The sequence below is a fragment of the Cydia fagiglandana genome, chromosome 5 (assembly GCF_963556715.1).
Source record: "Cydia fagiglandana chromosome 5, ilCydFagi1.1, whole genome shotgun sequence".
NCBI classification, from domain to species: Eukaryota; Metazoa; Arthropoda; class Insecta; order Lepidoptera; family Tortricidae; genus Cydia; species Cydia fagiglandana.
Window position 1 is genome coordinate 13,926,129 of NC_085936.1, and position 27,987 is coordinate 13,954,115.

Sequence of the window (27,987 nt, forward strand, 5' to 3'; positions counted from 1 at the left end):
TTTTAGCGTTTATCCCGTTTTGGTTTGCCCTTATTAGAGCGTTTTACTTAATTAAGTAAATCATGTGATACTCAATTACTCATATATATTTTGAGATAATAAGGATTTATTTGTGTCCAAGGGACCTTATTACGCGAGATGGCGTCTGAAGACACGAGAAAATCATTCGATGCAGATCTATCACATAGTGCACAATGCATGAATTCAGAATCTCATAAGCCGGCAGATAATGCTGATAAAAACAAAACAAACAAATCTGGAAGTGATTCTCAGGGGTCTTGTTACTGGTAAGTAGAAGTACAACAAAAAAAGTTTCCTTTCCTACTAAGATACTGGCAGGTTAAACACTTTGGAAACAGCTTGCATTCCAAATTTAACTTTTTTAGATCCCATTTCTGTTTCTTATTCCATTTTCTTTCACAGTGGCAAAGAAAGGAATCTTAACATAGTGGAACTACTGTGTGCTTCATGTAACAGATGGTTTCATGAGTCTTGTATTGGGTATCAGTTAGGAAAATTGGTGCCTTTTATGACAAATTATCTGTTCATTTGTAAGAACTGCTCCCCAACTGGTCTGGAGACTTTTAAGAAGAATCAAGCTCGTGAGTATTATTTATTTTATTTTAAGTTTGATATTTGAAACTTAGTTCTCAATATTATTAAATGTTATTTTTTTTTGTTTTTGTAGCATTTCCGCAAATGTGTCTGACAGCTATTGCAAATTTGAAGCAGGAGAGTGCAAAAAATGGCAGCAATAAGACCCTTTTCAGCAAGGATAGAGAAATTATTCCATACATAGATCAATACTGGGAGGCAATGACGACTATGCCTCGAAGGTAAATAGATAATAGTTATTTGTTTTACAAGGGGGCAAAGTTGTTGTTTAACCGCTCATGCTAATATTGATACCCGAGCAAGCGAAAGATCCCAAAATTGAATTGAAGAATTGAATTGAATCGAAAAATGGAATCTTGAGCGTTGCGAGGGTTTCAAAGCACGAGGGTTAAACAAAATTTGCCCCCGAGTGAAACACAAAATTTTTCACCACACCAACCCGAAGCAAATATTAAATGTAAAATATCAAACAAAATCAAACCAAATCAAATCCAAATGAATGTTATTAAGTATTTATCATCCAAAATCATCATTTAAGGGCACCAAATTTTGATAGGTATTTTTAATTTTTAGTTTTAATTATTTTAATTGTAGTTAGTTTTAGTTTTACAAACCAACTAGTTAGGTATATTTAATCATTTAAAAGTCATTTCTACCAGCAAACATAAGAAACAAACTCAAAATCTGCATTTGATTACTTTGTCTCACATGTGAATAAAATGCAACAATGCTATCAGTTTTTGAAGTGCAAAGTAAGCCTTTCCGAGCTGGTGTGGTGAAAAAAAAATTATATCATATCATACTAAAGTATCACTTGTTTTTGTATTTGGCCTGTAATGAGTTTTGATGACCAAGGCTTTATTTTGTCCAAACTTTCTAACAGAAGTTTCCTTTTTTTTAATTATCAGAAAAAGCTAGATAAAAAAAAATTCTTGCTTGGACCTCCTTAGAATCTTTACTTGATAACTCTTTTAACATGGCACCTTAGGTACTGGCCAGTTTTCAAATGTCAAATAGTAACTGTCATAAGATTTTAAGTGCTGTACTTAAAAATTTAGTAAAACATTAACAATTTTCTGTATAGAGTGACCCAGTCTTGGTATGCTACAGTGCAAAGAGCGCTGATCAAGGATATCCAGGTCCTTTTCACATACGAGGAGGACTCAACGCACGGGCCAATGTTTGGACTCTACAATATGGAGCTTACGTCTATCAAGCCTAACTACGAAGCCATGATCAAGCAGGGGCAGCTGAAAGTCACTGATATGGGGATTGCTACAAGTAAGTCAAAATAATTTATAAATAGTCAGCTGCAGAAGTAATAAGCCCTATAAGTAATGGACCCTATAAGTATTGGATCCGGGTATGTCCTTAAACTATGTCCAGGACCCGGGTATGTCCTTAAACCACGTCCAAGACCACCGGTGGACGCAGCAGCGTCCCTCAAATTCGTTGTACTCGACTGCGATCGCCAACCCGCCTGCCAAGCGTGGCGATTATGGCATTCACCCCCCAAAAAAGGGGGAGGCCTATGTTCAGCAGTGGACGTCTTATGGCTGAGATGATGATGATGATGATGAGAAGTAATAAGCAGGTCAGCTGGTTTAAAATGATCTGCACCACAGACAAAACATCCTCCAGACTGAGCATAGTCGCGCTACCCCCTCTGCCACGCATACGGTAAATTTACTGCATGTTCGAGTCGAAAGTGTCTTTGTGTGACGTCCGTGTCTTTGAACGGACCAATCACGGCACGGGACTTCACTAACCTCGCCCCGCGCACCCCCACATTTTTGGCATCATCGGTTTCATGAAATAATTGCTCTAAACTCGGTCTAGAGGATTCCTAGTCTATGATCTGCACACACTCTTTATTCTTTTGACATCTAGACACGCGGCAGCGTGTCAAGCCAAGTTCAAGCAAAGGAACTGGCTAGCCAGCGCCGAGTGTAATATTACACGAACCACTTGGTGCCACTTTTGACCCTTCTATAACTCAAAACATCTTTGACGTAAACACATCAAACTACGTGTGTTTAATTATATCCATAAGGACATCTAGAAGCCCAAATTTCATGAAGCTAGCTCAAACGGTTATAAAGATATGAAGGTCAAAAAGTCGTAAATTTTAAGACTGACTTATGACTTATAGTACCTAAACCTAACCTACTTCCAGATGACCTAGAAGGATGAAATTTGGAATCCAGCTTGGTTATTGTGTGTAACCGTAGGAAAAAATCTAAAAATAAAATAAAGTTAAAAAATAGGGGGGGTCCCCATACAAAAAAACCACTTTTTATTGGGACTGACATATAAGTACCTAAACCTAACCTACTTCCAGATGACCTAGAAGGATGAAATTTGGAATCCAACTCGGTTATTGTGTGTAACCGTAGGAAAAAATCTAAAAATAAAATAAAGTTTAAAAATAGGGGGGGTCCCCATACAAAAAAACCATTTTTTATTGGGACTGACATATAAGTACCTAAACCTAACCTACTTCCAGATGACCTAAAAGGATGAAATTTGGAATCCAGCTCGGTTATTGTGTGTAAGCGTAGGGAAAAATCTAAAAATAAAAAAAAGTTAAAAAATAGGGGGGTCCCCATACAAAAAAATATTTTTTTTATTGTAGCGTTGGAACCGTTACAAGCAGATATTTGAAACTACCCCAATATATGTATTATTATATTTGCTATATTAAAATAAAGTTAAGTCAAAAAGTAAGTGGTGTCCCCATACAAAAAACTTGTAATACGCTCTAAACAACCGGCCAACGGTGTGTCGTCGGCGGCGCGCGGCACCACATAATTATACAAAGAACAGAAGTAAAAACCATACAGCGGAAACACAAGAAAAAACATTAAATCTCAATACCTGCCTAGTTTTCTTTACAAAAAGTATTGATATCCCACCAAAAACATAAATGTAAAAAAGGAGAGCCAAGTTCAATACAAAAATTATGCTTGGCTGTGGGGCTCGCCGCAAAAAGAATGGAGATCTAAATGAGTGCCACTGCCAAGTTCTATGCAAAATCCAAATATGTATTTATAGGAACAAAGTAACATTATAAACAAGTATTAAACTCTATTTCTTTGCTTTATTGGATACATATAACAATTGCTGTTATTTAAAAAAATTTGAGATCTTAAAGTAGGTTAGATTTGGCTTGGCCAGGTTTTATCAGAATTACAATATATATAAAATAATTGATATAATGAAAACTGGCCAAGTCAAATCTAACCTACTTTAAGATCTCACATTTTTTTAAATAACAGCAATTGTTATAGGTATCCAATAAAGCAAAGAAATAGAGTTTAATACTTGTTTATAATGTTATTTTGTTCCTATAAATACATATTTGGATTTTGCATAGAACTTGGCAGTGGCACTCATTTAGATCTCCATTCTTTTTGCGGCGAGCCCCACAGCCAAGCATAATTTTTGTATTGAACTTGGCTCTCCTTTTTTACATTTATGTTTTTGGTGGGATATTCATTACCAGTGCAAGCTACGCGCTACGAGCATAGATGATAACATGGGAAAAACGAAAAACCATATGCTGCTAAGAGCATCTTTGAACAGAGAATCTGTCTAGTGGGTCGCTGACAGTGCTTAGGTTTGCTATTTCTACTGCTCGCTCTACAAAAGGTATCACTAGTAAAATTTAGATCATGTCACTGTAAATCATAGAAGGGTTGGCATCCCAACCCAACATTGCAAAATTAAAAGTGACAAATTGATAATCAACTAAAGATAAATATTGATATACCCTTAACTAAAATGACCCTTTTAACGCCCAAAAAATCCAACTTATTCAAAAAGGATAACTTGTTCTAAGCATGATCAAATCAAGTTATCAGTTATCACCCCTAATATTAAATTTTATTGAAATTGTTACAGCTCTTTTTGAGTAGGTACACTATAGGTATGGTACTACATATATTTAATTAACACATAATCTTGCAGACCAATTTATTAAAAATGTTCCCTATGCAAAAGTGTAAAATGAACTAATTGAGGAAAACCGATAGGTTACCTAAATAAGTAGGATGTAGGAACGTGTCAAGGTCAATGAATAGTTGATAAGTAACCGCAATTTTACTTAAAAAATATATTTATTTATAAGGTAGATACAAATATTAAAAATAAAAATAAACTAACTTTACTTATCTATAAAATAAAACTAAATTGAAACTAAAAACTAATACTAAATAAAATAAAATAAAATTAAAATGTCTAAGAAATTGGGCCCCGCCGAGGACGCTGGCAGCATTTTCCCAATGTATTGCTAAGCTAATATGTTGAGCGAGAAAGCTGCCAGCTCTTCGGTCACCAGTGAAGTCTACAATCCTTTTTGAAAGCTCCTTAAAAAGTTGTACAGCATTAGGACCACACGGGCCAAGGGTCTCAACTTAATTTTAATTAAAAGTCATTTTATACAAAGTATATAATTTGGCATTCAGCCAGTGTCTGAAAAACGCATCCGCGCCGCGTACAATGCAAACACCGACTAACGCGTCATAGCGTGCTATTGGATAATGACTCTAAGATCAATTATATGGGTAGACTGGGCAGTGCATTTTCTATGTAGAGACGGCCGAAATGTATTGTTGAAGCTGGGTATTAAATTTTATTATGGAGCGCGTTTAGCATCCGAGAGTTCGTATCTCTAAGGTTGCCTCCAGAATCTCGCGAACTAAATTGACAGGTCAATGTGCACAAATGATACCACAGTCTGGCCAGTGCTGTTCATATCGATATTTTCAAAAAAGTTTGAATTAGAGAATATCGCGAGAATTCACTGCTAGCGGCGCTACTGTTACGCGGTCAGTTAAAATGTGTCTTTAAGCGCCACTTGCACCATCCCACTAACCCAGGGTTAACCGGTTAAACATGGAGTTACCATGGTTACCAGTACAATTTGACACTGTTTTATCCGTTTAACACGTTAATCCCAGGTTAATAGGATGGTGCAAGTGGGGCTAAGTAATTTAAATTATTTTACAAATGTTACTTGGTATTTCGAAAATTGCACAATTTTATATAAATAGATACAAGGATAATGGGATCAACATATTGTAGGTAATTAAATTAATATTTTATTACATTTATTTTATTTGATTTGTTAGGAAAACTTTCAGCTAAAGTAACAAATTGTAGGTGATAACATAGAAACAGTAATTTTGACTCAAAACAAAAAAAAAACGGCCGATCCAGACGGGGAAATAAGATAAGATTTCTCAGTTATATCATGTATGGTGTGGACGTAAAAATTAAGTCGTCTCGGTGATCCCTATTGCTTCGATTGTAAAGAAAACCAGTCCCTAAACTGGACATTCAAGTTGACAATTATACTTCGTTTTTTTTAGCATTAGAAATATGTAACAATTATGAATCTAATACGATCATTTATATTCTTCTGCTTTCATAAGTAATAGTTTTTGATTTTTAAAAAGCGTTTTTCAATTAAAAGACATGTCAAGATCGCTTACCTTCTTGCAAGTTCTTTCTAATGCTAAAAAAAACGAACTATAGGTCAGAATTTAAATACAGTTAGACCAAAAAAGTCTGCAGCAATTTTAATAGCCCACGCAGTGCAAGTATTATTTTAAACGTCAAAATTCTATGAATTATGACGTATTAAATAACAGTTGCACTGCGTGGGCTATCAAAATTGCTGCAGACTTTTCTTGGTCTAACTTTAATTATCGATCAATCTCATCTACCGGTCACATTGTATAAAATTAAATCGCGACAACCGTGAGCTCTTGATATAAACAACTTGCCCCCAAACCTGCATATTAAGAGCCAACAGGAGTGGACATATCTCCATACAAACGTACTCAACTGTTTCCTCCGTGGGTTTTGATGCTAGAGCAATGATTTTTGCAACACATTAATATTGACAATATCTGTGTTGGACCGTTTTGCTTTTTTTGATATTTTTGTTTTTTAAGGTGCTACAGCCTTTCAAAAATGGCCAAAATGGCCTCATTGACTATGCCGCAATGAGAGGCGTAGTATTCAAAACTGATATCAATTAGCCAAAAAAGCAAAACGGTCCGACACAGATAATTTCATAATCATTTAGATTTCCAAATTTGGTTACGATTGGTTAAGATTTGGAGGAGGAAACAGTCGAGTACGAAACCTCGATTTTTGAGATTTTTACGCAGGATTTTTCGCCTTGTCCTTATCGCACTAGTTTTAGGAGCCGCTTCCGTTAGCGATATGGGTATATTTACCTAAAATATTTAAAACTCAGCTCCTATTTCGTCTTAACATTGAAATTTGTCAGTTTCACATCCGCACCTCCTGATTTGATTGGTAACGTCACAATCTAACCAACCACTTTTCTCGTCACATTCATACAAATCGAAATCGTTTGTGACCCCTTTATAATTTATCACATGGGTTGTAAGTGCATCTTACTTATCGATATCATTTTATCGACATATACCCCAGACTATTTTTTCTTTGCTATTCCTGGTATCATTTTATTTGTCAAACTCGTGTCAATTTAGTTCGCGAGTTTCTGGAGGCAACTGTAATAGTATTGGACCATTATGAATACTAAATTATTAGTGTATTGAAGTGTGCAAAGAATCTTATACTAGGTAGTTCTTAGACGGTTATTAGAAATGGTCATTTATTCTGAAAAACGCATCCGCGTCGCATACGGCGACTATCACGGTGTGCTGTTGGATAATGACTCTTAAGATCAAGTATGTCCGTCGCTAATGTCGCTATGTACTTGTAGACATGGCCAGAGGCGTAACTAGGGGGGGGTTGGAGGGGGCACGTGCCCCGGGCGCCGTCCAAGGGGGGGGGCGCCAAAATGGGCAAAATACCTCCCATAGAAAATGGACCAGCCAAAATGTAGGACACAGCCAAATTTTTTTTCGCGACTTGCTCAGTAGGTGTAATCCCAAAATCTCCCTGGCAAGGAAAATGCAGTTATTTTTTAGCCAACCTGTATACAGGATGGTCCAAACCTTGACGTCCAAAAATTTTTTTTAGTATCGTCGTCGTGGGTTATCAGAATATACACCGTGTTTTTATTGAATTCCGTTAACTTCGGGGTATGGTTAAGTACGTTTTAGATAACTAAATGGCATAGTTAATTTTCAAAAAAAAAATTTTTTTTGTCATTTTTTTTTCAAAAAAATTGAGTTTAAAAAGTAATTAAATGTAGCATATAGCGTTGTTGTAACACAGGCATTACATTTAACTCAACCAAACAATTGAAATCTATGACATAACAATGTCATTTCGAACATTGATCGACTGAGATTGTACTTAAGTTTAGTAGCAAATGTATGAACTCATTCTAAACACTAATCAATATGTAAAGCGGCCCTAAGGCAAGTGTACACGCTTGTAGAGGCACTATAGGAAAAAAAAATTCATTGATTATCTCCGAAATGGAGTTAATTAGAATATTGGTGTCTTTGAGAAAATTACTTGTTTTAAGCTCAGGAATGCACCCTTGAAATTAACGGAAATAAAAAAAAAACACGGTGTATATACCCCATGATTAGCCGATTTTTCGTAGTTTACGAGTTTAACTTTTAACTTTTGTTAAGAAATTCCGGGGTGAAGCTTTGCTTTGCTTTTATGTCTTCTAATACATGTTCGTGGTATTTGCACATATAACATGAAATAGCGATGGGGAAGTGACACCATAAAATAATAGTAGAAATAACAAAAGAGGACTTTTTTAATGAATTACTAATTTGGAAGCTTTCCACCTCAGTTCCTTTGACCGGCGACTCTGAAAAATTAGGACTATTAAGTATCACTTTTTTGACCTTTTAAAAAAACTTAGGGTCTAGCAGTTTCTAAAATAACAAAAAGTCCTTGAAATCGCTTGTATTTTATCATTATTTATTTTTTATTTATTTAGGTAAGGGCAACATCTAAGCTTGAACTCAGCTCAACTCAGCCAAGTGAGGATGCTGTTGTTTTAGCAACTGCGCCGTTGGTCAAGGATTATGTTACAAAAAGAAACAATAAAGTTCAATAGTTTTTTTTAAAATTAAATCTTCACCCCAGAATTTCTTAACAAACGTTAAAAGTAATAAAAATCATAATTCGAAAACTACGAAACGTCGGCTAACGTACATATTCTGATAGCCCACAGCGTGAGAAATTTAAAAAAATTATGGTCGTCAAGGTTTGGACCACCCTGTATAAGACATGCCGTGATAACATCGCTCGTTCTGTGATACTAGAATGTCGTGAAAAACCTGTGTCAGGTTTCGATGTGGGATCGGGACAAACTAGTCCAATTCAATCCCACCAAGACTCAATTTTGCGCGTTTAGGGCTAAGAAAACCTCATTTTTCAAGGCACAAGCCTTCCCATGTCAGGGGGTATTGGGAGCCTCGGTGTTGAGATCTCCATCAGTGACGTCCAATAATTTCGTAGCCACCTCGCTGGGTAGGCTGCGCTCGTATCCAAAAAAAAACTCGGTGTGCTCAATAAAGGGAGGCGATACTTTACTCTGGGGTAGACAGATCCCATTTATTGAGTACTGCTGTCACCTTTGGGCAGGAGCATCTGGATGCCACCTTGGACCCTTCAAATCAGTCCAAAGGCGCGCTGTACCTGTGAATAGTCTACGATCCCAAACTCACAAGCGATATGGAACCTTTAAGTCTAAGGAGATCTCCAAAAAATAAGTGTATAAGTTTTAAAATGGTCGGCAACGCGCATGTGACCGCTGACCATCAGGTGGGTCGTAAGCTTGTTAGCCACCGATGTACTAAAAACACTTTTTTGTCTCAATTAAAAGTAAACTGTAAGTAATAAGTAAAAAAGTAACTCTTTCGTTAGTTCATTTCGTTTGGGGGGGAGGGGGGGGGCGCAAATTTGGTGCCTGCCCCGGGCGCCATATCCTCTAGCTACGCCTCTGGACATGGCTGTAATATAGGACAGTAAGTATGTCTGAAAAACGCGTTAGTGCCACGTACAATTCAAACACGCGTCACGGCGCGCTATTGGAAAATTTAATGATTCTGCAATCAAGTACCTATGGGTATATGTATATATCGGTAAACTGGGTAGTCCGTAGCTATAGGTATATGTAAAGGCCGTAATGTAGGTAGGTATTGTAACTTGGTTTAAATATTAATGGCGCGTGTGTAGCATCCGGAGCCTGTCTCCCGTCTAGACGTATAATGACGATAAAATTATTATAGTGCTTGAATTGCATAAGGAGGACGTAGTTTTGAAAAAGACACCTTTCACAGTCTTCTGGACTCTGGTTCAAATGATCGAAAATTGTGGCCGAAATTATTTATATTTTATAAAAAACTGGCAAACTGTGCCTTCGGTTTCAGCTATGTAATATTCTAACGATTTTCCCATTCAAACGACGGTACAGTCGCCATCAGATATATCGGAGCGGCCAAGGTGCTCACAAATATCTGAACACGCCTCTATTGTCAAGGCGTTAGAGTGCGTGTTCAGACTTTGTGAACACCTTGGCCGCTCCGATATATCTGATGGCGACTGTACAAACAGCAACACTCTTAAGAGCGCTCTTACAAGAAAAGTCGAAATAATGCAAAATTGATGATACTAGTCGACGAAATTCAGGACTTTGTGCTCCTTATTAGAAACAATGAGTACTTGTTCCAGTAAAAGCGTCTTCTTATCTTTTTAAATATCGTTGTAAATATTAGAAAAAGGACTTATTAAATAAGTAATGAATTTTTTTCTGATGGTCGTTTCCGAAAAACCGCGTGAAGCACTGAACGGCAAGCTTTTATTTGGAAATGTTGAGAAGTTTTCTCTGCTAAACCTGGCTATTTTGTATTACTAATACCCTGTACTTTAAGCATATCAAACGATATTTTTCCTACATACCTTGGAGAAAGAGAAAATCAAAGTAAAACGAACTCAATTTTCTCTCCGAAACAAGTGTCAATTTCTACGAAAATCTACTTAATATCGAAGTCATTTTCATACTCAAGCAATCTGCAACGTTTGCTTATACTGTTGGTATACATTAGTGTTTATGAAATTCTACTATAATTTTTTGGCAATTTTTTGAAAACTACTCTATATTACCGATGACGCGCGCTCACCAGCTCAGTGCCGCGGCAGAGCTTGTACAGGCAGGACGTGTCTCGGTCGGCTCCGCACATTTTCAACGGCGACGACGAGGTTTTTTATCATTGTGTGCGGCGGGCGCCGTGTAAAACGCTATACTGTGTGCGTGTAAACCGCAACGAGAGACTTTGATCCTAGCACTGTTTTTATAGTATTATAATTTATAATGGTACAGTTTAATAAACTACCGGACAGGATTAAAAATATTTGGAACGACCTGACATTCTATATGTATTTATTTGACTCAAGATAGTACTCAGAGTGTGATGATGGAGCCGGAAGGTGGTCACCGGTACCAATCAACCATGCAACTAAACCACTTAGTGTTTAGGCTCGTTTTATTCGTCTCAACAAGATCTTTGACACAAGATAGTACTCAGGGTCTGATGATGGAGCCGGAAGGTGATCACCGGTACCAATCAACCATGCAACTAAACCACTTCGTGTTTGGGCTCGTTTGATTCGGCTCAACAATATCTTTGACTAAAATAGTACTCAGGGTCTAATGATGGAGCCGGAAAGTGGTCACCAGTACCAATCAACCATGCCACTAAACCACTTCGTGTTTGGGCTCGTTTGATTCGGCTCAACAAGATCTTTGACTTAAGATAGTACTCAGGGTCTGATGATGGAGCCGGAAGGTGGTCACCAGTACCAATCAACCATGCAACTAAACCACTTCGTGTTTAGGCTCGTTTTATTCGTCTCAACAAGATCTTTGACACAAGATAGTACTCAGGGTCTGATGATGGAGCTGGAAGGTGGTCACCGGTACCAATCAACCATGCAACTAAACCACTTCGTGTTTGGGCACGTTTGATTCGGCTCAACAAGATCTTTGACTCAGGGTCTGATGATGGAGCCGGAAGGTGGTCACCAGTACCAGTCAACCATGCAACTAAACCACTTCGTGTTTGGGCTCGTTTGATTCGTCACAACAAGATCTTTGACACAAGATAGTACTCAGGGTATGATGATGGAGCCGAAAGGTGGTCACCGGTGCCAATCAACCATGCAACTAAACCACTTCGTGTTTGGGCTCGTTTGATTCGGCTCAACAAGATCTTTGACTTAAGATAGTACTCAGGGTCTGATGATGGAGCCGGAAGGTGGTCACCAGTACCAATCAACCATGCAACTAAACCACTTCGTGTTTAGGCTCGTTTTATTCGTCTCAACAAGATCTTTGACACAAGATAGTACTCAGGGTCTGATGATGGAGCCGGAATGTGGTCACCGGTACCAATCAACCATGCAACTAAACCACTTCGTGTTTGGGCACGTTTGATTCGGCTCAACAAGATCTTTGACTCAGGGTCTGATGATGGAGCCGGAAGGTGGTCACCAGTACCAGTCAACCATGCAACTAAACCACTTCGTGTTTGGGCTCGTTTGATTCGTCACAACAAGATCTTTGACACAAGATAGTACTCAGGGTATGATGATGGAGCCGAAAGGTGGTCACCGGTGCCAATCAACCATGCAACTAAACCACTTCGTGTTTGGGCTCGTTTGATTCGGCTCAACAAGATCTTTGACTTAAGATAGTACTCAGGGTCTGATGATGGAGCCGGAAGGTGGTCACCAGTACCAATCAACCATGCAACTAAACCACTTCGTGTTTAGGCTCGTTTTATTCGTCTCAACAAGATCTTTGACACAAGATAGTACTCAGGGTCTGATGATGGAGCCGGAATTTGGTCACCGGTACTAATCAACCATGCAACTAAACCATTTCGTGTTTGGGCTCGTTTGATTCGTCTCAACAAGATCTTTGACACAAGATGGTACTCAGGGTCTGATGATGGAGCCGGAAGGTGGTCACCGGTACTAATCAACCATGCAACTAAACCAATTCGTGTTTGGGCTCGTTTGATTCGTCTCAACAAGATCTTTGACACAAGATAGTACTCAGGGTCTGATGATGGAGCTGGAAGGTGGTCACCGGTACCAATCAACCATGCAACTAAACCACTTCGTGTTTGGGCTCGTTTGATTAGTCTCAACAAGATCTTTGACACTGAAGATACACAAGGTTTGATTATGGAACTGAAAGGTGGCCATGGGTACCAGTCTATCATGTAACTGAACTACTTCGTGTTTAGGCACGTTTTATTCATCTCAACAAGATCTTTGACACAAGAAAGTACTCAGGATCTGATGATGGAGCTCGAAGGTGGCGACGGGTACCTGTCTATCACATAACTGAACCACTTCGTGTTTGGGCTCCGTGTTTGGGCTTCGTGTTTGGTTAATCACCTAGTGTCAAAGATCTTGTTGAGACGAATCAAACGAGCCTAAACATGAAGTGGTTTAGTTGCATGGTTGATTGGTACCGGTGACCACCTTCCGGCTCCATCATCAGACTCTGAGTATCACCTAGTGTCAAAGATCTTGTTGAGACTAGTCAAACGAGCCTACACATGAAGTGGTTTAGTTGCATGGTTGATTGGTACCGGTAACCAACTTCCAGCTCCATCATCAGACTCTGAGTATCACCTATATAGTGTCAAAGATCTTGTTGAGATGAATAAAACGAGCCTAAACACGATGTGGTTTAGTTGTATGGTTGATTGGTAATGGTGACCACCTTCCAGCTCCATCATCAGACCCTGAGTACTGTCTTGTGTCAAAGATCTTGTTGAGACGAATCAAACGAGCCCAAACACGAAATTGTTTAGTTACATGAGAGACTGGTACCCGTGACCACCTTCCAGCTCCATCATCAGACCCTGTGTATCTTCAGTGTCAAAGATCTTATTTAGACGAATCAAACGAGCCCAAACACGAAGTGGTTTAGTTACATGATAGACTGGTACCCGTGGCCACCTTCCAGCTCCATCATCAGACCCTGTGTATCTTCAGTTTCTTGTAACTTGTTTCTTGTAAATAAGCGAGTACCTATAATTTCTTTCGAGTAATATACGTTCATAAGTACGGGTATGGGGCTATTCATAAATTACGTCGTTTCAAATGGGAGGAGGGGGGGAGGGGGTCATGGACATCGGATGATGGTAGCATGACGTAGGAGGAAACAGAGTCATCCGAAGCATGATTTTTGGATGATTTGAGGGATGGGGGGGTCAAAAATAGACGACGTAATTTATGAACAGCCCCTATGTACATTTGCACTGCATTTAGTATTTTCGTACTTACCAAATAACAGTTTTAGGACTTTATAAGTTAAGTACAGTTAGTGTTGTTATGGTTGATTTCAATATGCTTCGCGAAGGATCAAGAATGTTTAATCCATCATTGTAGTGCGAGTGTGGTAGAAGGGATCGGAATACTGAGCTCGCACGGCCTGCCGCAGCGCGTAAAATACCTAAACTCGCTCAACCCCGAAATGTAATAGCACTCTTAACTGTCCATCGGTGGACCTTATTACAAAAGGCATAAGGTCCACCGATGGACAGTTAAGAGTGTGGGCGATGGTACACCATACTGATTATTTACAACATAATGTAGTTTTAATTAAACAATCAGTCACATTTCTCGTCGTACGTGCCCGTTCCAGACAATTAACTCCGCTAGTCGAGTTGCCCTCAATATGGGTACCTCAGTTTCCGTGGTAGATAGATAAACAAATATGTAACTTAATTTTTACCGACCTCCAAAAGGGAGGAAGTAGTTGAATTATTAAACGGAATTTGTAATCTAATGCTTAATACTGAATTATTTTTTTAATACTGAACAGTTTCTGAAAAAGTCAGAAATCAGTATGCTTGATTTTCATACAGTCCAGGTTACTAAGATATACTTTTGTGTACAGATTCTGTACATGTAATGTCTATTTTGATACATCCAACTCCGATATTATAATGTTAAAGTTATTAAAAACAAAATAACAGTCTACATATGTGTCACCTTTTCATGGCTCAACCAGTTGTGATGAAATTCAGTCTGAAGTCCTGAGGATTTACTGTTATTTTTGGGAATCCACTGTTATGTGAGGGAAAGACAATCGGAATCCCATGCGACCGGTGCCGCAGGCACAACTTAGTTGTGATATGTCTGTACATTCTCTATTTGTTATCGCTCCGTCAGTCAAACCAAGCACTACCGTCGGCGCACACGCGGTCAGTTCCCAGACACATCTACAATATTCCATCACCACATTGCCCGCTATTGTATGCATTAGTGTTTGTAAACATGCACACATAGCTCTACGTATGTGTTATATCAGTATTTCCTCGACTCACATAGGCATTGTGTCGTCGGTGCTGTGTCTTGGCTATTGATTTTAGATTTAAATGGTTCATCACCTTGAACTTTGATGGCTGGTAAGTTTTTTCGTACATCATTTTGTTTTATTTGCGCGTTATCACTGACGCTGTGTCTCATACATAATACATAGGTACGTATGTATATTTTACTTCGATTGTTTTACGTGTTTATCTCGTTCTCTTATGGAAAATGTTTTTACGGATTGGACAATCGTGTAACGCCTACGAATAATAATTACCTATATAAGTATTCAAAATAATGGCTAAAGATAAGAGCTCAATTTGACCGAACATGAATTGTAAGGATATATTTTTGAATTAATTTAGGTACCTATTTCAATTCTTGTTTTCAATAATAACTTTAATAATTATTCAATGTACCTTTCCGACAGTGCTTCTATTATATCTCTACATAGTACATACGTAATATAACTACGTATTCCGCCTATACATCAAACTCATTCCGTCTGTCTGTACGCTTAAATCTTTAACTAGGTAGGTACGCAACGAATTTTAATGCGGTTTTCATCAGCAGAATCAGTTGAAGAGATAGTGATTCAAGAGGAAAGTTTAGATGTATAGGTAAGGTTTTGGATAAAATTAGTTGAAATATACTGCAAAAAAATATTTACATCGTACGAAGACGGAGCGGGACGCTAGTCATTAAAATTATGCGTAATAGCATTATATGTCTCCATCATAAAGATATAGGTATGTATCTTCTCGTAAAATGTAGTACTGATACTAAACAAGGCTATAAAACAGTAGGTAGGTTAATAGGCACATCGTTTTGAGCCATAACTAAATTGTATACTTGAGTCTGCCTGCAATTAACCAAGAGCGGTACGAGTATGTTACAGTCGCCATCAGATATATCGGAGCGGGCAAGGCGCTCACAAATATCTGAACACGCCTCTATTGTCACGGCGTTAGAGTGCGTGTTCAGATATTGTGAACACCTTGGCCGCTCCGATATATCTGATGGCGACTGTACATCACGATCAAACGTCGTCGAACGTCGGGATTAATAAAAGTAAGAGCACGCAGTAATGTAGCTTATAGGGTGGTATATATTCCATCTGTCCAACGTGTATTGCGTCTCACATTTTGCTTAATGAGAGAGTGAGACGCAATGACATTGGACAAAGAAATTGGACAGGTGGAATACCACTCTTAAACAGTCAGCGAAGGCCGTGTAAGTTTAAATCGATACCCTACCCCCTACCCTACACCCTATGTATTTGTATGTGGGTGTGTAATGCTTAAATTTATGTCACTAGTTAGAACAAATATGTTGTATGTAATAAAATAATTATTGCAGTGTAAATTAGACGAAGTGTAAATATATCTCATAGATAGATACATACCTAACAGTTATAACCATTATACTAAGAATTGTCGTAGATTAGGTAATATAGTACATAGTATGTCTTGTATTACGTTACCTATTCAAAATGTCGATATATCAACCAAACTATAATATATGAAAAGTTATTATAAATTATGTTGTAGGTACTCTACATTGATTTCATATCCTAACTAAATAATTTTATTAAATTACTGATATGTCATCGGAAACTTTCCAAAATTCGCGTTTTTGTTCGTCTTATATTTTTGTATAGGAATCGAATATTTCCATTTCCAAAATGAAAGTTTTCTTCGTCTCCTGTGAAAATTTCAGAGAAAAAAATTATTTGGAATTTTCTGCAACTTACACATCTGTAGTTTAAATTAACAATGCCCTGGTTAAAATAGCGTCGCTTCTTATTAGGGATTGCAATCCGGTCTGGTATTGAATCCGGCCGGATCCGGCCGGATTTTGGCCTCAATCCGGCGGATCCGGTCGGATCCGGTCGGATCCGGCCGGATTGGTATTGCGCATAAAAAAATCATCAAGTCACGTATTTTATCATGTTTTTAGCGTTATATGCGAAGTTAAGGATATTTTTAAATGGATTAATAAAACGGGTGTTTTAACATGAGACCTAGGCTCTCCGAAACCTGACGCGCGAGTGACTTATAACAAGTGAGTCTAAACCGTAAATTATTCAACGTTAGTATGTCTCACAACAGTTTAAATTCGATGACGGCTGTTTTAAGTTTCAAAAATCAACGTTTTTATTACTTAACCACAAATGAAATCTTCTTTTTCTCTTAAAATATCTATAGGACAACCCACATTTCCCACAAAAAGGTGCTTCAATTCAACCATTTTAGTTTTAGCAAACAAAATCAATAAACGTGTATATCTATATAATACAAGTATACATTAAAACATTTATTCACACAAAACATTTTCCCGCTTTATTTAGTAGCATAATAATAACAACAAAATAAATATTATAGGACATTTTTACACAAATTGACTAAGCCTCACGGTAAGCTTACAATAAGCTTACAAATACTTAAATACATAGAAAGCAACCATGACTCAGGAACAAACATCTGTGCTCATCACACAAATAATTGTCCTTACCGGGATTCGAACCCAGGATCGCGGCTTCACAGGCAGGGTCACTACCCACTAGGTCAGACCGGTCGTCAAAAGTCAACATATATTCCTCTATTTAATTACTTTTAATTCGACAAAACATTTAACTTATCTGCTGAAGTGCTGAATGTAGTTTTATCAATATTTATTCATTATATTTTAAATGCAGGTAACAGTTATTATAAGTGGGCTATAATGTTTTGTACAAAATAAAACGAAAGAACATGTACATTAAATTACAATGTAACAACACAATAAATTGAATATAAACCAATCCAGTACTTACGATGCACGGAAATCTCAACCCTACGACGACACATATTTCGTCGGCTAGAAGACTGGCGTCAGCTAACAAACTAGTTGATGTTGTGTTGCTGTTTGCGAGCGAGAAAATTCGAATATTGGCGAGAACTTTTAAATTTTAGCAGTGTTTTAAGCTATTATTTTATATTTTAGCGCTTTGATTCACTTTACCGGATCCGAGACCGGATCCGGTGAATTTTGCCGGATCCGGTGTCTTGAAAAATGTGCCGGATCCGGCCGGATTACCGGATCCGCCGGACCGGATTGCAATCCCTACTTCTTATTCGCCACCTAATAAGTAAAGTAACATATAAAAAAACTTTACTGATATTACACTCTCAATGGATATCGAAAAACAGGTTCTGACTTGGGGAATGGGCCTATAGTCTGGCTAAGTGTATCGTAATAAAAAAGGTTGTTTACGACTAGTTCTTGTTTGTACGGGATTACCTTATGTTTGTATTAGTTATAGATAAAATTACTTATATCTCACACTTTTATATGGGATATACATATTCGACCTGCTATCCCTAAGCAAAAGCGCTATTCCCATCCCTTATCTACCGCAAGCGAGCCAGAGTGACCAGGGTACCTTGCGAAGGTGAGAATCGTTTGCAGAAAACGAAAGCCAAGCTGTTTGTCTCTCTATCACTCTTCCATATTAGTGCGATAGAGAGCCAGATAGCATTACGTTTTCTGCAAAAGATTAATTCTTAAAAATACATGAAAAAATGGCAGATCAATACAAACGATAATAATTAATTGAGGCTTGTAGCGTGTTTATGAATAAAGGCCTGTGCACACCGGCTGCGGGTGCGTGACGTGCACGTGCGCGTGCGGTGTATATATATCTATATATACACTGCACGCCCTTATGAGAGATGGCGCACCGCTTGCGTGACGTGTGCGTGTGCGGCTCCAACATTTTAGCGCACGCACACGCGCACGTCACGCACACGCAAGCCGGTGTGGCTCGCTCGGCCTTAAGGGGGATAGAGTCTATAGGCAGAATCCTCCCATTCCGTTAGACAACAATAAGTTGTTACCGATCTTGAACTCAATATAAAATCTTGAGCTTAATATATAATCTTGCGCTCAGAATCTAATACACAGCATCATTCTTATTTGGTCATCGGTGGAACTTATGTCTGCAATTAGATTTTCGAATTGTCAGTTAACACTTAACACTAGGTATGATCGATGGCACCTTCCATAGCATCATAGAGCGTTGTGTTTACAACGCTCACTGCGAGTTTTCGCAGTGATATCATAATAATTATTTTATTTATAAACCACGACGCTGCATGCTGCACCATTCAATAGAGTTAGAGCAAGAAAAGTCAAGTGCAAGTGTTATTTTAAACGTCAAACTTCTATGAAATTATGACATAAATAATACTTGCATTGCGTGGGCTGTCAAAATCGCTGCAGACTTTTCTTGGTAGAACTCTAGCTTCTTCTTCATACACCATTTTATATAATTTGTATGAAAATATGGATGTTTATAATGACACTCCCTTACTTTGATCAGGAGAGACGTGAACCGAATTGCTGAGATCGCGAATCATCTCATTATACTCTCTTTATTATGTAGGAGATTTGAGGCTCTGTTACACTGGACTGGTCTGTGCTATTGGCCGGCTCGCCTACTCTGAACAATGACACGCCAAATAGACGTCGATTAGACGCAGTTCACACTGATAGCGCTATCTTATCGCGCGTCTTACGAAAGAATTTTGTCATTTATTGAGCTTAGGTGATATTGGAGCATTCGACATGGAATGTGAGTTTTTTTAAATTTAGAAGCTTTTATTTCTTGACTGACTAAGAGGAGGGTAAAACGTGATAATGCTGTTCTATTGTATAATCGTAAATTTCTATTCTTAATAATAAAAATATGAGGTATTGTTTAGATTCGTCTTAATTTTAAAACGGACACTAATATGACTTACTTAATTTTATTTAATCCCCTATTATTAGGCTCCCATGAGCTTACAACTTACAACGTATTTCTGTGTCCATGGGCGGCGGTAATCGCTTACCATCAGGCGACCAGTCTGCTTGTTTGCCTCCTATATTATAATAAAAAATATTACTAATGTTTAATGTATTTTGTTGTTTCTATACCACTTTATATTCATCATTCGCTTGCCCTTATCCCATTCATTTGGGGTCGGCGCAGCATGTCTTTTTCTTCCATAACTAACTCTCTCTCGCCTGTCATCTCATCATTACATACCACTTTATATTATTGAATCTTAATTGCACAAAAAAAATCTAAAGGCGGTCTAATGACATAGGGATAAGGCGTTCTCTACCAGCCAACCTTAGGGCAACGAACGAAAGTTTGTAGACGGCGACGGCACCTAGATTGTGTTAATTTAAGTCGAAAAACACATAAGTACGTCCGGAGTGAAATATGTCGAGCGTTTTTCGACTTAACATACGAGAGTGACCCGTTCTTAATATCCATATTTACTTAAGTTTTGTTATTAAAATCTTATTATTATCAAACAGTAAAACATGTTCAAAAGCATTTCGGGACAGATCTATTATCAGCATGGAATCGCACGTATCATTCCTGATTAATATTATATTGTATAATAATTTACCACATACATTTATTTTCTATATAATCTTGTCAGTCATTACAGTCACCGTTGCGAAGAAACTCCATAGCGCAACCCATCACGTAGGCAAAGACGTATCTCATCTTTTCAAAATGTCTTTATTACTTATTTTACTCGTATTAAATTCCACCTAATTGTCTCATAAACAAAGTTTGTTTCCAAATAGCAACCAAGTTTGTAATGATCACTTCTGATAAGCCACACTTCACATGCAAACTATAAAGTAACTATTTTATACTGACACCTTAGCATTCAGATATGCGTCCCAGTAGGAGGTGTATTGAAATTGGACGGTTAATATGCACCGATGGATTTATTATTGGATCGTTACGTACATTATCGAAGAGAAGTGACAAAGTGTGGGATATCCGCTAACCTCAGATTTAATGTGCATTGCTTATACTTACACGTGGAAATCTTTTGATACATATTTATATGTACAGTCAAGGCTTAACAATTGTCCAATTTAGCATAAATATGCGTACTCGAGGTTATTATTTTTGGTTAATTCATCTAATCGATATCTTAAGGACTCTTTAAATGCGGCTAGAGCGCTATAGCGATTTGCATACGTTCTTGTTACCCAATTCAATGTCCAATCTGATCAGTCGATTTGGTTGCAATTTAATTTGGCGCCCATATTATTGTTGGCGTACTTGTGTCCGTACCACTTTTACGAGTATCATTCAGTTGGTCAAAGAAATTGAGTGGTATCACTAATCTTCTTGAATTTCGTTTTCCCTCCACAATCCACAATTCAATTGCCAATATAATGAAATTGTGTAAGAATTGTACCGCCTGGACGCGGCATTATTTTAACATATCATAACTCATATAAGTCGGTCGGTCGGCCATAGTCTATCATGTATGTAAATACTGAATTAGACTTTAAATAATCTGACTGCACCAGCATTTTCCTACGATATCACTTGTATTTCGATTTTTCAGTACCCCTGGCAGGCAACGTAAAGGGACGCCAAGGCAAGCGCCGTCCGGCCGTCGGCGGCGCGGCCGAGGCGGGCGCCCCGGCGGGCAAGAAGGGCCGCGCCGCCGACCCCGCCAGTCTCAAGCTACCGTCTCATGGGTATCCTACCGAGCATCCGTTTAACAAGGATGGATATCGGTATATACTGGCCGAGCCTGATCCTCACGCACCATTCAGACAGGTTAGTGCACAACGTTAGAGTAAGAAGGGCCGCGAATACTTGTACAAGTACAAATTAAATTTGAGTTTTGAACTCTCTTAAAAGAGAGAAAAGTAAGTTCAATATTCAACAGCGCAAAAATTGGCCTGGGTCTTTACGATATAGAAAATACATAGATTGCTCACTCCATACATCAGTTTTGGTACCAAAAAGACAAGCAAGAGTAGCGAAATTATCAGTAGCAGTATCTGTACCGACCGGAATAGTACATTGTAGGAGAGGACGGAAAATCGCTAAAAGATGGACGAGTGAGTTCGAGGGCCGACACGTTAGTGGAGGCCCTCGAATAATACGAGTCCATCTTTAGCGTTTCCGGCCGAGGCATTACATAGTGCTTTTCACGACTACTGCGAGGAAATAAGAAAACATTTGCATAACTATAAGTACTAGCCCGCGATTTCTCTGGTAGCAAATTACTAGCCACTGCCTGTACTGTCTCTTGAATTTCGGTAGACGTAAGAATATCATTTTCTTCACTAGAAGAACTCATTTTTATAGCGAGCGTAGATACGCGTTTCTTATATTTTTTAGTCAAACATAATTTACACTATCCAATTCAGTAGGTATTTTCAGATCCCGCCTTTTTTTACTTTTTTAGGGTTCCGTACCCAAAGGGTAAAACGGGACCCTATTACTAAGACTTCGCTGTCCGTCCGTCCGTCTGTCACCAGGCTGTATCTCACGAACCGTGATAGCTAGACAGTTGAAATTTTCACAGACGATGTATTTCTGTTGCCGCTATAACAACAAATACTAAAAACAGAATAAAATAAAGATTTAAATGGGGCTCCCATATAACAAACGTGATTTTTGACCAAAGTTAAGCAACGTCGGGAGGGGTCAGTACTTGGATGGGTGACCGTTTTCTTTTTGCTTTTTTTTGTTTTTTTTTTCATTATGGTACGGAACCCTTCGTGCGCGAGTCCGACTCGCACTTGCCCGGTTTTTTTACCACTTTTAAGAGGCGTTTTTCTGTTGTTTGCTTCAAACCGACTCTAAAATTAGAAGCGTTTTTGCTAATAAAACCACAAACAGCTACAAAAGTAAAAAACGCCTTAAGCGTGAACTGAATGGATAATTGTTAAAAAAAAATGAAGTGAATGGTATTGATATTTCTTTTTTTTTTAAACAAGAAATTGGTGCTATAAATAACCTAATTTTATTTTTGAAGGAAAAAGTTGCGCAAAATAAGACCTTTTATTGATTTTTATGTTTTAAATGATACTCATTGCTGTAGCGAACTGTCACCAATGACAGATGATGACAACAATGAAACATTGTAGTAGTGGTGCTTCAGGTGCTACAGCTATTGCCTACTTTCCAGCTTGGTTTTAGACCATCTATTGCCACATTTCCGAACAGTGGCGTGAAAAATCTTATGTTGTTGAGCATTAGGCTAGATGTCGACTATGAAAATAATAGTGTTTTTGGTACCAAAACTGATGTACGGAGTGAGAACTCTTGCCTTACTATATATTTCTTATGGTCTTACGAGGGTAGGAGGGTATTTATCCAAAGTATCGATATAAATTTGTATTTCCCAGGAATTTGACGAGAGCAATGAATGGAGCGGCAAGCCCATCCCAGGCTGGTTGTACCGCTCGCTGTGTCCCGGCATCGTGCTGCTCGCGTTACACGACCGCGCGCCGCAGCTGAAGATATCCGAGGACCGGCTCGCGGTCACCGGCGAGAAGGGCTACTGCATGGTGCGCGCCACACACGGTGAGTACACATGCAGGGACACCAGAGAGCAATGAATGGAGCGGCAAGCCCATCCCAGGCTGGTTGTACCGCTCGCTGTGTCCCGGCATAGTGCTGCTCGCGTTACACGACCGCGCGCCGCAGCTGAAGATATCCGAGGACCGGCTCGCGGTCACCGGCGAGAAGGGCTACTGCATGGTGCGCGCCACACACGGTGAGTACACATGCAGGGACACCAGGGGGCATAGCCAAAGTGACGACCATTGCAGAGAAACGAAACGCTATATTGAAGTGTGGTAGAGAAACAATAGCGTTGTTTTGTTTTCTGCAAAAGATTGTCATCTTAATTAATGTAATTAACGTATCTAACGGGTATCGTCTTGGTTCGTTCTATTAGTTTTTCGTCAAGTTCTTAAATTAGTCCTATTCTGCTTTCGTCACTCAATCTACATTGAAAGCCACCGACGATTGTGACGAATGTAGATTGAGTGACGAAAGCAGAATAGGACTAATTTAAGAACTTGACGAAAAACGAATAGGACGACCCAAAACGATACCATCTAACGCGATTAAATTTCAATTGTAATCATTTTGACTAAGGCCGCTTGAAGATACATTTGACGATGGCACAGGGTGCTGTATGCTGATGAGACTTTTGTTGAGTCAGATATTTTTGTGAGTTCCAAGGGCTTACCATAGATAAAGTGAAGCCTTACCATTAAGCGCATAAGGGCCCTTCGATAAGATAACATGCTCCGAATGTCAGGTTTCGCCTGATTACATGCAACAGGCCCCAACTTAGGGCACCTTTATAGGATAGTGTGCTCTGAATGTGTGTTTCTATCCTTAGGTGTATCAATTTAAACAAAATATCAGTTAATCATTTAATAATGTGTGGTTGCTTGCAGGTGTATCCCGAGGGGCATGGTACTGGGAGGCCACCGTGGAAGAGATGCCGGAAGGCGCGGCCGCCCGCCTGGGCTGGGGGCGGCGCTACGCGAACCTGCAGGCGCCGCTCGGATACGACAAGTTCGGATACTCGTGGCGCAGCCGCAAGGGCACCAGGTAACAGCTGTTTCCCACTGACGTCCCACTGAGTTTTTTGCGGGTACAGTTTTTTGTAAAATCCAGTTTTCTGTAGCATGCATGCAGGATCCCGCAAACAGAATCCGCGATCGCGAACGCGATCCTGCAAAAAACTGGACGTCTGTGGAAAACAGCTCTAACGTTACTAGGTTCTAACGTTACTACTAGGAAGCCACAGTAGAGTAGATGCGAAGATGTACAGCCTCTGGGTTCGGCTGGGGGTGTACGCAAACCTGAAGGTGCATTGCGCCCGAATAACTCACGATCTACATAGGGCACCATCTCTTTTTAGTTTGAAGAGTTATCCACTTTATTATTAAAACTTATTTCTTTATTAATGTTATCTACTTATGGTTCTGCCAACTTTTCTGAAAATTTCTGATTACTCCACCGACAAGAGCACGCTCTTAAATATTGATGATGGTAAAATATCGTTCAACATTTGGTTTCAACATCGTTTAACAATCAAGTAAACATGATATTACACTAATTACACACCTAGTCAACCCAAAAATTTACTTTTCTCAGTCCATAATGGCACTGAATTAAGGCATTCCTAAAGGCAGTATTTACCGGTCATGTGCTATTTGTTGTTGATCTTATATTTCAGCTCAATATTTACGTTAGCCAACCCATTTCCAGATTCCATGAGTCGCGCGGCAAACATTACAGCAACGGTTACGGCGAGGGCGACACGCTGGGTTTCCTTATTTTGTTGCCTAATAACCAAAATACTAAGTACACGCCCAACACCTACAAGGATCGGGTAAGTTTATAATGTTCGTTAATTTGCACACTTAAACCAAGAAAAGTCAGCAATGATTTTAATAACTCACACGGTCCAAGTGTTATTTAAACGTTAAACTTCTGTGAAATTATGACGTATAAAGAACAATTGCGCTGCGTGGGCTATCAAAATCGCTGCAGACATTTTTTGGTCTAACTCTACGAAGATCGCGAAGTCAATATTACTAGTAAACGCTACGCCGGCGCTCCGAGTAGCAGTAGTACTACTGTTGTTGCATCTTACACTATCTTATAATATCCATGATGGGATGATGAAACAATTTTTTTGGTAGATATACTAGATATTTTAATATAGGTACTCAAGTACAAGTTGTATTTGATATTCTTATACTGCTATTTGTTAATTTTATATCGAAATTTCTTTTTTTGCAGCCGCTAGTAAAATTCAAAAGCCACCTCTACTATGAAGACAAAGACAACATCCAAGAATCTCTAAACAGCCTGAAGCCGCTGACCGGCTCCAAGATCTACTTCTTTAAGAACGGCCAGTGCCAAGGGGCAGCCTTCTTGGACGTGTATCAGGGCTGCTATTATCCTTCAGTCAGTTTACATAAGAGTGCCACTGTCAGTGTTAATTTCGGGCCCAACTTCAAGCATCCCCCGGGGAGTGAATATAGCTTCAGACCGGTAAGTCTTTCTTCCTCCTAATTAGGATCTACTTCAAGAATGGCCAGTGTTAAAGGGCAGTCTTGCTGGATGTTTACCAAAGGTTAGCACTTAGCATCTTTGAAGCTTGGAAGATTAGCATCATCCATTGGTCAGTCCACATAAGTGCCACTGTCAGCGTAAACTTTGGACCCGATCCAACTTCAAGCAGCTCCCAGGGGGGCGGATATAGGTCATCTTCCTCGCGTTGTCCCGTCATTTTTGCCACGGCTCAATGGAGCGAATATAGGTATTTTAGTAATTTATATAATGGAAAGTATGATATAAAAGATGTACAAAATATTGCAGCCGTAAGTTTCACATCCGTAGTAGATGATGGCGCTATATTATGGAGTCTTGATACTAATTGTGTTGTTTTTTGACAAACCCCAAACTGTAGTATTAATTTGTTGCTGCCCAGATGTCCGAAAAGGCGGAGGAAGCGATCTGCGAGCAGACCATGGCCGACCTCCTGTACCTCACCGACAACGAGGGCAAGCTGCGGCTCGACAACTTCAATCTCTGATATACGTAGCACCGTTAATTCGGTGTGCATGGACTGAGTGTGAGATACGACACAACAGTGAACTAAACCTGTATATTTGTATTATATTTATTCATGTAGTCTTCTCAACCTATGCAGCACGGTCGCGCTTAAGGCCGAGGATTGGACGCACAGGGCTATAACCGCGAAAATCGAAGTTCGCAAATTGCGGGCATTTTTCTCTGTCACACTTATTACGCCCTCATTGGAGTAAAAGAGAAAGATCCCCGCAATTTGCGAATGTCGGTTTTCGCGGTAGCCCCCCAGTGCCGGGCCGGGCGCGACTCTATTAGAAGGAATACTATATTTCGGAAGACAACCGCGCCCGCGCCCGAGCGCGTGCGACCCGTGCCTTGTTTATCAAAAGCTTGTAACTTGTAATACAATTGGAAGTCCCTTTTTGACATCTATGGTTAGAAAAGGACTTCCACTTGTATTACAAGTTGCAAGCTTTTGATAAACAGGGCACAGTCCGCGGCCTAACTGACTTAATCGAAATAAGGCCGAGAATTCAAACCTTGTCTTTTGAAACATCAAAGTTGCGATGATACTGGTTAGAAAAAAAAGGAGAGCCAAAATTATGATCCAATCTTCGGAAGCTGGTGTTGCTATTGCTAACAACCTTCTGAAGTTTGGAGAATTAAATAAAATAATATTTGTCTTACACTGAGGCTTTGGTTCCTGGTCCTATTGGATCATTAACCAGATCATGCTAGAGGTGCAGTGATTCAATGTGAAGTGTAAAATACCTCGTGTATTGATAATTTTACACTTCACATTGATTACATGAACTACCAGTAATAATTATTCTATTTAGACAAACTATATTACTGAAAAAAAAATGGCAAATATGATGCATCTGAATCTGATAATGACTGTTTAAAAAATAAAATAACTGTAATCTGTATTGGTCATATGAATATTAGTAATAAGCATTAAATCATTGTAACTCCTATAACAATGTGTACTCAAATATGAATTAATACAAATGGAATATACATTTTAGGTATGTATCATATATCATGTATTCTCTAATATGATGTATTTCATAATTTAAACTTGCATTGGTAACTATAGTAATAGTCACATATAAGATGATATAGTTACCATTATATCAACTATATATTAAATATCCTGTTTTAGAATTAAGTAGGTATATATAACTACTTAATTCTAAAATAAATAATAAATATCCTGTTTTAGAATTAAGTAGGTATATATAACTACTTAATTCTAAAACAGGATATTTAATTGACCTTACAAAAATAATGATGATCAAAATATTTTGTCCAGTCAAGATAAAATATTCATGTACACTTAGATAGATGACCATACTACATAGTCTGGTCGTCTATCACCAGTAAAAAGGCAGTAGATTTAAAATATGTTGATCAGCCTTAGAAACGTTTAATATTATTTAACATTACACATATGTATAGTGAGTGAAATTATGAGTATTATATTTCCTATAGCAACAATAGACTTATTACAAAGTATATATGAATATACCAAGGTTGCATCAATAGGTATCTCAAGTTGTACAAGTTGAATGTTGTGTTGTGTAAGCAATGTGTACATGTTGATAAATGTTTTATAACCAAAAATTTGTTTC

At 38.7% G+C, this 27,987-nt stretch overlaps 1 protein-coding gene across 2 annotated transcripts; it reads left to right on the top strand.

Moving 5' to 3' along the window:
- LOC134664559 (set1/Ash2 histone methyltransferase complex subunit ASH2) lies at positions 1–27,979 on the top strand. Of its 2 annotated transcripts, XM_063521270.1 has the most exons (10): positions 1–287; positions 424–602; positions 689–836; positions 1,700–1,896; positions 21,336–21,553; positions 23,137–23,314; positions 24,202–24,358; positions 25,022–25,145; positions 25,559–25,813; positions 26,253–27,979. In XM_063521270.1, the coding sequence occupies exons 1-10, from the start codon at positions 139–141 to the stop codon at positions 26,355–26,357; spliced, it is 1,710 nt and encodes a 569-aa protein (XP_063377340.1). In that variant the 5' UTR covers positions 1–138; the 3' UTR covers positions 26,358–27,979. The 2 variants fall into 2 exon arrangements, with proteins under 2 accessions (XP_063377340.1, XP_063377339.1); XM_063521269.1 differs by lacking the exons at positions 1–287; positions 424–602; positions 689–836; ... (1 more) ...; positions 21,336–21,553; positions 23,137–23,314 and adding an exon at positions 23,345–23,507.
- The last annotated feature ends 8 nt before the right edge of the window (positions 27,980–27,987 follow it).